We start from the raw sequence: 13,301 nt of genomic DNA, 5'->3' as shown, positions 1-13,301 counted from the left end.
TTGTTCTTGCAAAAAAATAAAAGCAAGCTTATCATTTATCTTCTCGCTTTATTGCGTGAGCGAAAGAACGCGCCCTTATGACGTCACAATATAAAATATTGGCAAATTAATTGACACCGGGGAGTGGGAGGGATAGCAAAAGTCGTTTGGTGGCGAGCACCAGGCGAATGCTTGTTTGGTGGGCTGGATGGAATAGTGAGAACAGTTTATGACAAATATTATCTTAACTCACCCTGGGCTGAGTGTTTCCCATGGTGTCTGCCCAAGGCGGCATCACATGCCTCCCCTCCCCCAATCGTTCTAAGCGGGGGGCGGGGGAGCACGGCACGTGCAGGTGACCCAGGTAGCCGACAACATGGCCGCCAATTCACTCTCTGGAACTTTCCTCGGCTTCTTTAGCCGAGGGTGGATTCTCCGCTGGGTTCTCTGGATTTGCGTAGCCGGATCTACAAGGAGGGCAATCCAGGGTAGATCAACCGAAAAAACGGGGGCTGTCGATGATGGTAAACCGGATACAGAGAGCAGACGATGGCCGTTCGATGTTCGAGAGGGAGGTCGGGAATCTCTCTCTTGTGTGTTGGAAAGGGATGGCGTTGGCAGAGACACCTGGCGAGTGGGCTGCGAAGCTGAGAGACTCAACTCCGGAATTGGCGTTTGGTAGGTTCCGAGTGCTGGACGAAGGGAGAGAGAAGGTTTTTAACCTTTGAGATCTGTTTCTTGGAGTGCTCGGGGGCGTTGGGGGAGGGGGATCGATATTCGAAAAGTAGGATGGATGAGATCGGCGAATTTTTAACTTTATGGAAGCGACAAGGCATATTGAAAGTGAGCTGGGGGTGGTCCGGATAGGGGGGAGGTTCTCATCGCACTCAGTTCTCATTTCTTGCTTAGAACAGCAATTCGTTTGGAGCTCTTTTGTTCGATAACGAAGATTAAATGCTGTTTTGACGATTTGGCGTTTCATTTCTTTCTGCGTGGGTTTTAATTTTTTTTTTTTTTTTTGAAAAAAAAAAGAATTGTTTATATCGATGAAAGAGCGGCTAATTGGGAAATGGGCAGTAATTTTTGTCCATTCTTTTGTCGTTAATGAATGCTGTTTCTTAATCTTTCTTTTTACTAGTTTATTTAAGCTCTTTTCTATTGAGTAAGAGATCTTTATTCGTAAATTACGCACTTTATTATAATCATTACAGAAGGATTTCAATTTTTTTGTTTGAAATCAATTTCTCTGCATATCAACAGTTTTTTTCTCTTATTATTTCTGATGTAATAATCAATAAATTGTTTCTCATAACAAGGTGTTATGTGCAGGTTCATTTGATAGAAATATAATATATTTACACCGTATAATTAGGTACTCCAACGTGAAGGAGACCAACATAAATGTATAAGTGGCGGAATATATGGATAGGTAAACAATAGGTAAATCAAAAAATGTGGAAAAGTTTTGAAAATTCATTAAAAAATACAAGTTTTACAATATTTAAAGAATAACAAAGTTCCATAAATTTTAAAAATGTGTAAATCATGGGGAATGATCGCCCCAAAATAATCTTATATACTCTCTAAAAAAATTCGAATGTGTGTTTTAAACACCTTTTTCCCCCAACTATTTGAAATCAAAATTTAACTCAGAACTGCAACTGCAGTCACAAAATCACATTCCAAATTTGTTATATTTAACTCAATGCGTTTTAGAGTTATCACTTTTACATGATTTTGAAAATAAAAATCGATAGACTGTCAACCCCTGTTTAACAAAATCGATGTTAAATCTGTGTACCGAATTTTATCTATTTAACTCTCTTCGTTTTGCTGTTATCGGTCTTATTTATACTCCAACAACCAGATAAATAGACTTCCTCAAAATAAATTCTGTTCAAAATTTGATATAAATCTACAAATTTGGTGTGAAGATCATATACCAAATTTCATCCACCTAGATCAAAATAATTTTTTGAGTTATCTTTGTCGCAGATAGGAAGATGGACGGACTAATTGACAGAGATTTCCCAAAAAATGTGTTTTTAGAATTCAAGATCTTAAAACGTGGAGATTTGTTGAAATCTCGAGCTTTGAATTTTTTCACAATTATTATATTTTCTTTGCCTTTCATTTACGAGAAGGTAAAAATGATGATAAGAAAAAAATAAAATAGTGTGGGCCAAATACTCTTTGCTCATGCGTTAAACAAGCCTTCGAGTAACAGGTGACAGCTTATAACAGAAGTATAAGAGCATGTAGTCTTCACCACGGTGATATGAAATCTTAGTCTAAGACTTGGCCTCTTAATATTAGTCACCTCTTTCTTTTTATCTCTAATGAAAAATTAATGCTGTGAAAATTCCGTGCGAATTGCTAATGCATATTTTTATTTTATGATTTCCTTTTTCTACACAAAACAGAATGGTTCGTTATTGTCATTTTTTTTCAAAGTATTATTTTATTCAGAATATAAAATATCTCCTGGCCTTCAAATTATTCCAGTTATTGATTTCAATCAACTATTCTAAATAAAAGAATTTTGCCACAAAAATCGCATAATCTAGTTATGATAACTGTTCAAATCAAAATATATACATGATAGATAATTTATCATATGTCAACAAGATGTCTTTTCGAGCTTCAAAATAAATTTCATCTACAAAATAGAGAAATAAAAAATAAAAAAGCGGAGTTCGTGGTGGGTCAGAAGGTTTTCCTTGTAAATATCCTATAAAAATGGATATAAGTTTTTAATTTTAAAATTATTTTACTTACCTTTTAATTATATAATGATAATATCATTAAATAAATAGAGAAAGTTTTAGAAATAATTTCCGTAATTAACTATTAAAACAACTGTTTTCATGGACCGTGTTTTTGATTGGGTAAATTGATATAAAAATAATAGTAAAATATTTAATGATTTAAAGTAGAATCGAATCTCTTGTCCTGAACGTCGTAATAGATAATGTCTTAAATTTGGGCCATTGATTTTTAAAATTTATTTAATTACAATGCACCCAAGAAAATATATTTAATATCTTCACAATGTGCGTTTGTGTAAACGTAATTGCTATTATAATTCTTTTAAGATATAAATATAAATATAATAATTGTATATGCATATGTTAAAATTTATTTATAAATATAAATATTATAATGTTATTATACTCATTAATTTCTTTAAACAATTATTAAATTTAGAAGATGCATTGAAATAAAATAGGTATCGCTGTAAAATAAATTTTGTTTATGGGACTTTACATATAAATGCAAATTCATCATCACTTGGTTTATTAAAAAAATTGTTTTAGTAAAAAACTTGCATAACACTAAACGAATATTTTTATAAATTCTTCTGCTTAAAAATGTTTTGATTTCTATTAAATCAGAAATACAAGAGAAAACAAAATTGAATACAAAGAACGGTTGTATAATAAATATTTATTTGAAAAATGAATACAGAAAACGATATAACAGTATTTGTACTTAATTGCGAAATTTTTTTCATGCACACAAAACACAAAATAAATTACACAGCATGAGTTTAAATAAATAATAATGAAATATTAATGCTTAAACTTAGAACTTGTTGAATATATTACAGTACAAAATATAAAGCAAAAAAACGAAACCAACACAAATTAATCAAGACTAGTGAGATATATTTATAGAAATATAAAATATATTTCATTGTCCATACATTTCAATTATTTTTTTGAAAAATATTAATATTAAATTATTTTGAAAATTGATATAAAAATTCCTTTTTTTTATTTTATAGAAGCTATTTTTTCAAAGGATATATTTTAATTTCAGTTATCAAAACAAAAACTTTCTGGACCCTGTCTAATAACAGAAAATCAAATAAAATTCGTTTTAATTGTTTTTTAAAATGTCCAATAAATCTAGAAAATAGTGTAAAACTGCTCACAATGGAGCAATGATATTGTTTCAGTAATTAGAAATATACCTTGCCAAAATTTTTAAGAATCCAACAAAAAACGCTGTTTATTGGTACATTTCGATATTAGATATCATTTCTATAGCAGTGTTTTTTTTTCTTTAAAAAATTGCTTATTGTGAATACTTGACATTTATGTTTATTCTAAAAATTAATTCATTTTTTTAATAGACTCAACAATATTTATTTATTTATAGTGGCTTTCTTGAGAGATAAAATAAATGCTTGACCTTTCCTTAATGTATGGCTTGGTTGGTCAAGTGATAAGGAATTTTATTTCGACGCCACTTTAAAAAATATTGAAATCGAATAAAATTATTATCACCTATTTGTTTCGAAAAAAGAATATTTATTGCTTATGCCAGTTATTTATGATTGTGTTAATTATTTGGACATCACTTTAAAAAAATTGTAATCAAATAAATTCATTAGCATATATCTGCTTCTAAGTAAGGATAATTACTGAATATTCAAGTTAATTTGATATCACTTTAATAAAATTTTAATCAAATAAATTCACTATCGTATATTTGCTTCAAAATAAGGATAATTATTAATTTTGCTAGTTAATCCAAAACACACACGCTAGTAGTAAAAAAAACTAAATAGAGCAAAATAAATAAATAAAAGAAATTCATTTTCAAAGAGGAACATTAAAATAATACATCTAACAGCTTTATATATCATTTTCCCAATTAATTTAATGTCCCCATGTAGCTTTCACATCAGATATAAGGTGTAACCTCTGTACGGCAACCACAGCCTGCCCGTGGACCGTACCGTACACACTTCCTATTCTCTGCCTCTGCTGCTGTGGCAGGGCTCTAGGCAGGGTGCAGGGTTTCCCGCGAGTCTGAAGATAAACGGTGTAGATCTCCACTCCAGAGAGGATCAGGGGTTCCGAGAGCAAGACATCAGCCTTAAGCCAGGGCTCGGAGTCACTCGTCCGGCTTAATTTCCGGAAAGAACACTGGAAACAATTTATCTCTTGCCTGAACAGCTCCTTTCGGTCCAGTTCGCGAAACACCAGGAAATACGCCTTCTCTCTGAAACAAAAAGACAAAGATAAATGCGGTTGGAAAATCCGGTTGAGGTGACAGTGGTTGTAGGAAATGAAACAAAATTAAATGAATGTAATGGGAATTTGATTATCCCACTTTTAGTGTATCCTTTGGATTTTGGTACAGTTAGTACCACTTTAATTCGATGTGTTGTACTGAAATTATGCCCTTATTATGTACTTAGTTCAATCTAAGCAATGCAATGGAAAAATACATGCTATATAAAATATTCCATGTTTAATGGATCTCTTTGAGTGAAAACGGTAACAACAGAATGGAAATGATATGTTTTATAAATATTTTATAAGAGCAATCACTTTTTTTACTATTATTATTATTAATCTACTATTAAAGAGCCGATTTCATACGGTTTACAGTTAAACATCATTCTCTTGGTTTAACTCTATGAATATTCAAAGATTGCGAACGTAAGTTCAACGAAACTATGGAGATAGCGAAAGACACCTGAATTTCATTGTAAAAAATCCTCCCTCCTTAGCTAAGTGTGATTGATTAAATAACGGTGGTCCGTGCTTTGTTCGTTAGAGATGCTCTGCCATGGTGGATTTGGAAGACAGAGAAGTTTTCTAAGAGCATTCAAATGATGTCCGAGTATACATTTGCTTAATGGATATCAGCTAAATGACCTCTTCTTAAGAAGTATAACAACCTCTTAAGAATGCAAGCTAACATTGCGGTTTCTGAATGGGGTCGAAAATTTCCTTATTTTTGCAAAAGAATCTCGGGTGTTAAAATATTCTTAGATACCTGGATTAAAATGATTGTAGGAATGGGAGGGTTAAAGAAGAATCTTAAATAGCAATATGAAAAAAAGGAAAAGGGAAATTTACATAAAATATGTACTGAATAATTACGCAGTGATTTTCATAATACCTAATAAAGGCATTTGAAATCGATTTTAATCAATGATGATATTATGCAAAAAATTCCTTAATCTTCATAAATTGTGCCACGGATCTTTTGTTTTCAGCAATATTCAATAAGTTTTCTACACTGACTTAATGAAATGAAATATTTTTGTTACAAAGCAGACAATAGTGTTGTGGACTGAAGCATCTTTTTTCGCAGATTGAACGGTCATGAAAACCAAACTGAAAATTCACGAAGCCGAGAAAATGTCATCAAAACGTCAGTTCGAAAACTATTTCAAATTCATATTAATCTCTGTCATTCCCGGTCCTCTAGTTAAGTTTGATGAATTACACCTCTTCCTTTGCTTCTAAATAATAATTTATTAAATTTATAATAAATATCGAGATCCATAATTTTTATATTTTACATGTATTTGTATGTATTAAGGCTGACATTTTATTATATAATTATTTTGCTTCGAATTAGTTTTTCTAGTTCTTAAAAGACGCTTTTATGTGACTCTTTGCTGCTGCCCTTTTTTACACTCCAATTCTGTGCCTACATACCAAACGATGCACAATTTTTTAAAGGAATCTTTTGTCTTTACAATTTTCTACTTTCTTCGAAAAAATTTCGCAGAATGTATTGTTTGTTCTTAAACAAAAAATCGTTGCAAAGTATTTTTTAAAAAAAGAACAGATTTTTCTTTCGTATTGTTTGACATTTTTTTCGTTACATGTAAAAAATGGTGCATCTTAAGAATGTCTGATACTAAGTTTCAACTACTTAGCTGAAAACTTATATTAATCTTCCATGGTGTCTTCTTTATTAACATGTTAATATTTGCATGCTGAACATACTATTTGAGAATTGAGTATTGCTTTATATATTGTAAAACAAATTAGTCTAAATGCTTTACAATTCAGAACATCGGACCGCTCACAAATATAATTCAATAAAAATATTTTTAGAAGGTTTGTAGATTCATCAGCATTAGCATCAAAAAGTTTGATTTTTGATTGTCAAAAACTTTTATATGCATACTTCAGATGTTACAAAGCAATTATCATAAATACTCTTTCTGCTATTTTTGCACATTTCCTCAATATGGCGTGTTTTGCGCTTAACCATCGTCACAAATGAGAAAGAAAGCCTTTTTGCTGACTGATTGAATCCGAGACTCGATATAGGTCTTCCTTTTTGTTAAACCACATACTTAATTCCATTTCTGACGTGTTCCTTTTTTCAAATATTGAGTTCGTCCTATATATGGACAGATTGACAGACACACCATCGACATATTTGGCATGATACTTGATTCCATATCATTCGATTTACATTGAAATTTGATTGCCTTTTGTATTAATATTTCCAGTGATAAAATAATATTGAAAAAATGTACAGTGGCTCAAAAAATTGAGAGTACACCTTACGTTTACTTGATAAATGCGACTTTCAATATAAATAACACATTAACGGGAAGTGAAAACTTGTTTTTATTTTTACACATAACAAATGGTTTAATTTAGAGTAAAAATAAAGAAAAATCAATGAAAAATGTCTAAATTAAAATTTTCAGAAGCATTTTAAATAAACATGCGCAGAATTTTGTCTCAAAAAATTGAGAATACACCAATGAAATTTTTGCAATATCACGCATAGAAACAAAGTGTCACTATTAAATTGCATGTCTTTTGGCTCTTATAATGGTCTCTAAACGTCATGGTACAGATTCGACCCATTTTTGGTGGTATCTGAAGATATTTTACCCCATTCTTCTTGCAACACTTGTTTTAAATGGGTTTTGTTTCTAATTTTGTATTTTTGAACCACTTTTTCGAGTATCCCCCACGAATATTCAATGGTATTGATGTCAGGGTACTGTGGTGGTGTGTGTAACTGTTGTTTACAATGAAAAAGACATCATATTTTGACGCTACGTGCATTCTATTTGGGGTCGTTGTCCTGCTGGAAAATGGAATTTCCATCTAAACCGAAATTTTTAACACTTTCCTTTAGATTGCTGTTACCATATGGTTCATCCAACTTGTTGCAGAAACTTTTCAAATCATAGGCAGAAGAGTAAGTGCTGAAACTGTGCGAAATGCCATTAAACAAGCTGGATATAAAAGTAGCATTGTTAGAGAGAAACCGTCCATCAGCTTGCAAATTCAGAAAAAGCATTTGAAGTTTGCTAACTTCATCAATTGAAGACCAATAACCTTTGGAAGAAATCTATACTTAGTAATGAAAGAAACCTCAACATTTTTGGCAGTGACAACCATCTTACTGTATGGAGAAAGCTTAATACTGCTTTGTATACAAAAAATTTACGTCCTACAGTTAAACATGATGGTGACTCCTTGATGATTTGAGGTTACATGGCTTCATCCGGGGTAGGAAATTTAATTTTTATAGATGGCATTATAAATGACACGGTTTACTTGGATATACTTCGCAGCAATCTAAAGGAAAGTGTTAAAAATTTGGGTTTAGATGGAAATTTCATTTTCCAGTAAGACAACGACCCTAAACTGAAGCCACGTAACGTCAAAATATGATGTCTTCTTCATTGTAAATAGCAGTTACACACACCACCACAGTACCCCGACATCAATGCCATTGAATATTCGTGGGCCATATCCGAAAAAGGGGTTCAAAAACACAAAATTAGAAACAAAACCCATTTAAAATAAGTGGTGCAAGAAAAATGGGGTAAAATATCTTCAAATACCACCAAAAATGGGTCAAATCGGTACCATGACGTTTAGAGACCATTATAAGAGCCAAAAGACATGCAATTTAATAGTGACACTTTATTTCTATGCGTGATATTGCAAACATTTCATTGGTGTATTCTCAATTTTTTGAGACAAAATTCTGCGCATGTTTATTTAAAATGCTTCTGAAAATTTTCAATTTAGACATTTTTCATTGATTTTTCTTTATTTTTACTCTAAATTAAACCATTTGTTATGTGTAAAAATAAAATCATGTTTGCACTTCCCGGTAATGTGTTATTTATATTGAAAGTCGGTTTTATGAAGTAAAAGTAAGGTGTACTCTCAATTTTTTGAGCCACTGTATCTATCCACATAGTTGCAGTTTTAAATTATCATGTTTGTACACTCACACGGACGGACAAACCGACAAATTTCTCATTGTGTGATATGAATCAAAATTCGAAATAAATATTTTGTTTTGATACCACACATGCAAATTTTACATACATTTATATAACTTACATTTTTTTCTAGTTTTTTTAGTTGTTTAGTTATCGTTTTCACGAATAAACAGACATAATTCCAATTATGTTTTCTAGATTCCAGAGACGTCTAAAACATAGATTCGTCAAAATCTTAAGACCAGAGTTTTTTGATAATTTACACAATTTTATTTTGTTTCCTATAAATACATAAAAAAATCGTTTGGTTATTATTCAACTTTTAATATATTTAAAAATCGTCTGAAAGTATAATTTTAATGATTAATATTTCGTTATTGTATTATTTTTTCACTCAAAGCAGCATCGTTTTATAATTGGCACACGATTTCATTTTGTTTCTTATAAATACAAGAATGTATAAAAAATACTCTGGTTATTATTCAATTTGTAATACATTTGAAAATCTTAAAAGTATTATATGGATGATAAATAGTTCTTTGTTGTATTATTTTTTCATTTAACGCAGTATCTTCCTAAAAAGCTAAATTTACTTTTCACGGAAGAGAAAATAATCGCTTTCTCCCACATGCGTAGGATTTTATTGATGTCAATTCTTTCATTTAACTCTGACATTTACGCGACAAATATTTGTGTTAAGAATTTCATTCAGTGCTGTTAAATTCTTTGTTGACAATAGGATTTAAATATAATTCGTATTTCAAATTATCAGGCACGAATTTTAAAATCTCTCATATATTGATTTGATTCTTTTTTCATACGTGCAGTCGTAATAGAAAAAAGACTATATTAAACGGCGGAAATCACTCTATTTAAAGAATAAGAAACTACTTTGAAGTAAAACCAAATAATTTTAAAAAAATTGATTATTATGCTGATGCATATATTCACACAGTTTGAAGGAATTTAATCAAAGCTCTAAAAAGGATGATCTAAAAAAATTATGGAGGGAAATTTATATTTCACTATATCATTTGAGAAAGTCATTTTAGATTCTCAATATTAAGAAAAAAGGACAGTTGATAGCATTAAATTATATTGGCTGAAGATTAATTTTTATTTGATTCCGTGTTTAGATTTTTCTTTGCAATTGAAAGTTCTGTCCTTTATTGTAATATAAATAGAAGCTTTTATCCTAACCGTTTAAGCATTTCATAAATTAAATAAAAAATTATTGGTCTGGAAATAAAAAATTTAATTTAAGGAATTTTGGTAGAAATTTTGCTAAATTATTGTAAATCAAAGAACGTTGACATTGTGTTCAAGAAATTTCCAAAATATATTGCTCGTGTGTTCAGTAGATTTTTTTTTTTTTTTTTTTGCTTAAAAATTGCTAATGGAAGTATATAATTAGATTTGTAAATCAAAGAATATTTTTTTCGTCGTAGCTCGAGTACATTAAAAGTCAGCCTAAAAATTAAAGTTTTGTACGGAACTTGCTTTTGCCAATTTTAAAATGCATAGCTTGGTATCTGTTTTTTAAAATAATTTTTCTTCATTATTATTTAGCGATAATATATTTTGAACTCTCATTTTTAATGCTAATTAATAAAGGGGGAAAGCAATAATAAATAGCTGTCCAAATTTAAATATTTTTCTGTTTAAAAAATATTTCCAAAAATGGCAGTGTTTGCAGCGTGTAAATAAATGAAGTTTCTGTAGCAAGTATAAATGCTTATTATTTTCTGTTTGGAAGTAACGAAAATTTATAATAGCACAAGATCAGTTCTTAATAATCCTGATGCGAATTAAAAAGATATTTTTTATAATTGTTAGAAGTATTTCTCGCGTGTTTGGATGCAAAAAGTAGTTGGAAACATTAATAAACTATTTAATTTTTCTGTTAAAAACGTGATATTATTTTGTTTCACTTAAATTATTTGTGAACTCGAAATAAGAAGTGTCTGTCAGAATTTGCATTTATATATGGAAATACAATACTCACAATCGCAGCAAGTTAAACGATTAAAATGTTTCAATCCCTGAACTTTAAATTTAGAGCCTAATTCAAACTCGCTACAAAATTTAAAAAAAAAATTGATGCGTTTTTCCTTAATGGATTCTATTTATTTTCTTCTAATACGAAACAGATAAGTATCATGTATGCAATTTTTTCATAAATACATTCAGGTTGAATGAAAAATTATAAGTATTTTCTATAATTGTATTTATTTACGTTTGCATTTAAACTTGAATCTCTGACAATATTTTATCGGAATTTAATCATTGTGTTCTTTTATATAATCTAGCGTCTTATGGAAATGTGTTTATTTAAATCGATTATGCGTGAAATTAAATAATTTTATTTAGAATTTTTTTCTGTAATCTAGCGGTAAGTGGAAGTGTACTTGTTTGAATCTATTATTCGTAAAATTAAAGAATTTTATTTAAAAATCCAGCAGTGAAAAAGGTGAACAACATTCAAATAAGCCATTATTGATTAAATATATAATTCGGAATTTTAAAATGATATGAAAATCCTTTTATAATTGTATCTTAAAATATTAAACATCAAAATTAGGCAATGAATTGTAATAGATAATCAACGGAAAGTGTAACTTACCTATTTAAAATATCTATTTAATACCTATTTAAAATTTTTATTGATGCCATTTGAGATTGCTTGAGTGAGAACATGTAATTACTTTCGTCATACATTGAAGGGCCTTTTTTATAAAGAAATATATAAAGAAATCGAGGGAGCACTCCCGATTTTTCCTTTCCAATATTGATAGTTTCGACGCATCAAAAATATTTATGAAGTTAAATATTTACAATTAAGTACTAAACAAGAGCTGAAATATTAATTATAATTTACTTCATTTTCCTTTACGGTTTTCGCATCGATCAAAAATTTCCCCTTGCAAAGTTGTTTCTCCTTCAACAAATACATTTCACAGGAAAACAACTTAACTGAAGCATTGCTGAAGTTGGTGACTAAGTTGAAAGTCGATTTGAGGCAAAAATATCAAAATATCTTTTTCCTATTCCATATATTCTTTTTTATTTCTTCATAGTTTTTTTTTTATAAAATCGCTTGAATTTTGTTTTTACTTCCGTTCTAAACGAAATTACATTCAATTTTTTATATTTGTAAAAAAATTTAATGTTAAATTAGGTCTTTAAATTGCTATTTTTCAAAATTCCAAATTAATATAATCATATGAGAAATTTCATATATTATAATTCAATATATATTTTCACTCAAATTTGTATAGTAATTTCTCAATAAATTTTACAATTTTGGAATTACAGAATAGGTAATATGTTCATTCAAAAATATTTCATTGAAGTTTTAATACTTGAAAGGCAAAAAAGGGAATTTTAATATTATTTATCAGTCGAACTCCAATGTATGAAGATTGGATAGAAATACAACTTATTTCTAACTACAGAAACTATGCAATACATTTCTTAAATTATTTACAAAATTTTGAAGAAATCATTTAAGGAACTATTAAGTTAAAAAGTTTTTACCTTATATTTCTATTTAATCAAAAAACAAAAATATGTTTCTTCCAATTTTCTAAATTCGTTTGACTCTTAACTTATCGAATTTTGTTTCATATATGTTTTTTTTTCAATAAATTGTATGCAAAAATTCAAAAACATAAGTTTTTAGGCCAAAATATCAAATTATCTTTTTTTAATTCTATATTTTTTTTATTTCTTCAATTTTTTTATAAAATCGTTTGAATTCTGTTTTTACTTTCGTTCTAAGTGAAATTAATTTCATTTTTAAATTTGCAAAACTTATATTTTAATTCCAGATTATATCTTTAAAAACTATTTTACAAAATTCCAAATTAACATAATCTTAAAGGAAAAACCGCATAAATTATAATCCAATGCATAATTTTTCACTCAAATTTTTATAATAATTTTTCAATATATTCTACAGTTTTGGAAATACAGAATAAGAAATCTGTTCATTTTAAAATATTCTATTAGTGCTTTAATGCTACACAAGAAAAAAAATGATTTTTTTTTTATTATTTATCGATTAAATTCCAATATTTAAAGACTGAATAGAAATAAAACTTATTTCTTATCATAAAAGCTATGTAATATATTTCTTAAGTTATCCGCAAAATTTTGAGAAAAAAAAAACATTTGGAAAATTACTAAGCTAGAAGAACTTTACTTTGTACTTCTATTTAATCAAAAAAAGAAAATATTTTCTTCTAATTTTCGAAATTCTTTTAGCTTTTAACGTATCTATTTTTCATTCATAGAC

General features: G+C 29.0%; 2 protein-coding genes across 2 annotated transcripts in view; both read right to left on the bottom strand.

The window, feature by feature from the left end:
• Nucleotides 1-545, bottom strand: part of LOC129968213 (cGMP-inhibited 3',5'-cyclic phosphodiesterase 3A-like) — an 87,844-nt gene extending 87,299 nt beyond the window's left edge. The window contains exon 1 of the mRNA XM_056082066.1: nt 233-545. Coding sequence (XP_055938041.1) covers nt 233-274 — 42 coding nt within the window. The 5' untranslated portion in view covers nt 275-545. The remainder of the gene's footprint in view (nt 1-232) is intronic.
• Nucleotides 546-3,515: 2,970 nt separating this feature from the next.
• LOC129969598 (uncharacterized) overlaps nt 3,516-13,301 on the bottom strand; it is a 56,656-nt gene continuing 46,870 nt past the window's right edge. Inside the window, exon 5 of the mRNA XM_056084238.1 lies at nt 3,516-4,992. Within this exon, the coding sequence (XP_055940213.1) occupies nt 4,647-4,992 (346 nt within the window). The 3' untranslated portion in view covers nt 3,516-4,646. The remainder of the gene's footprint in view (nt 4,993-13,301) is intronic.

Source organism: Argiope bruennichi, chromosome 5 (assembly GCF_947563725.1).
Source record: "Argiope bruennichi chromosome 5, qqArgBrue1.1, whole genome shotgun sequence".
Lineage (NCBI taxonomy): Eukaryota > Metazoa > Arthropoda > Arachnida > Araneae > Araneidae > Argiope > Argiope bruennichi.
The sequence above is the reverse complement of the archived record's forward strand: the minus strand, read 5'-3'. Positions and strand labels throughout refer to the sequence as shown.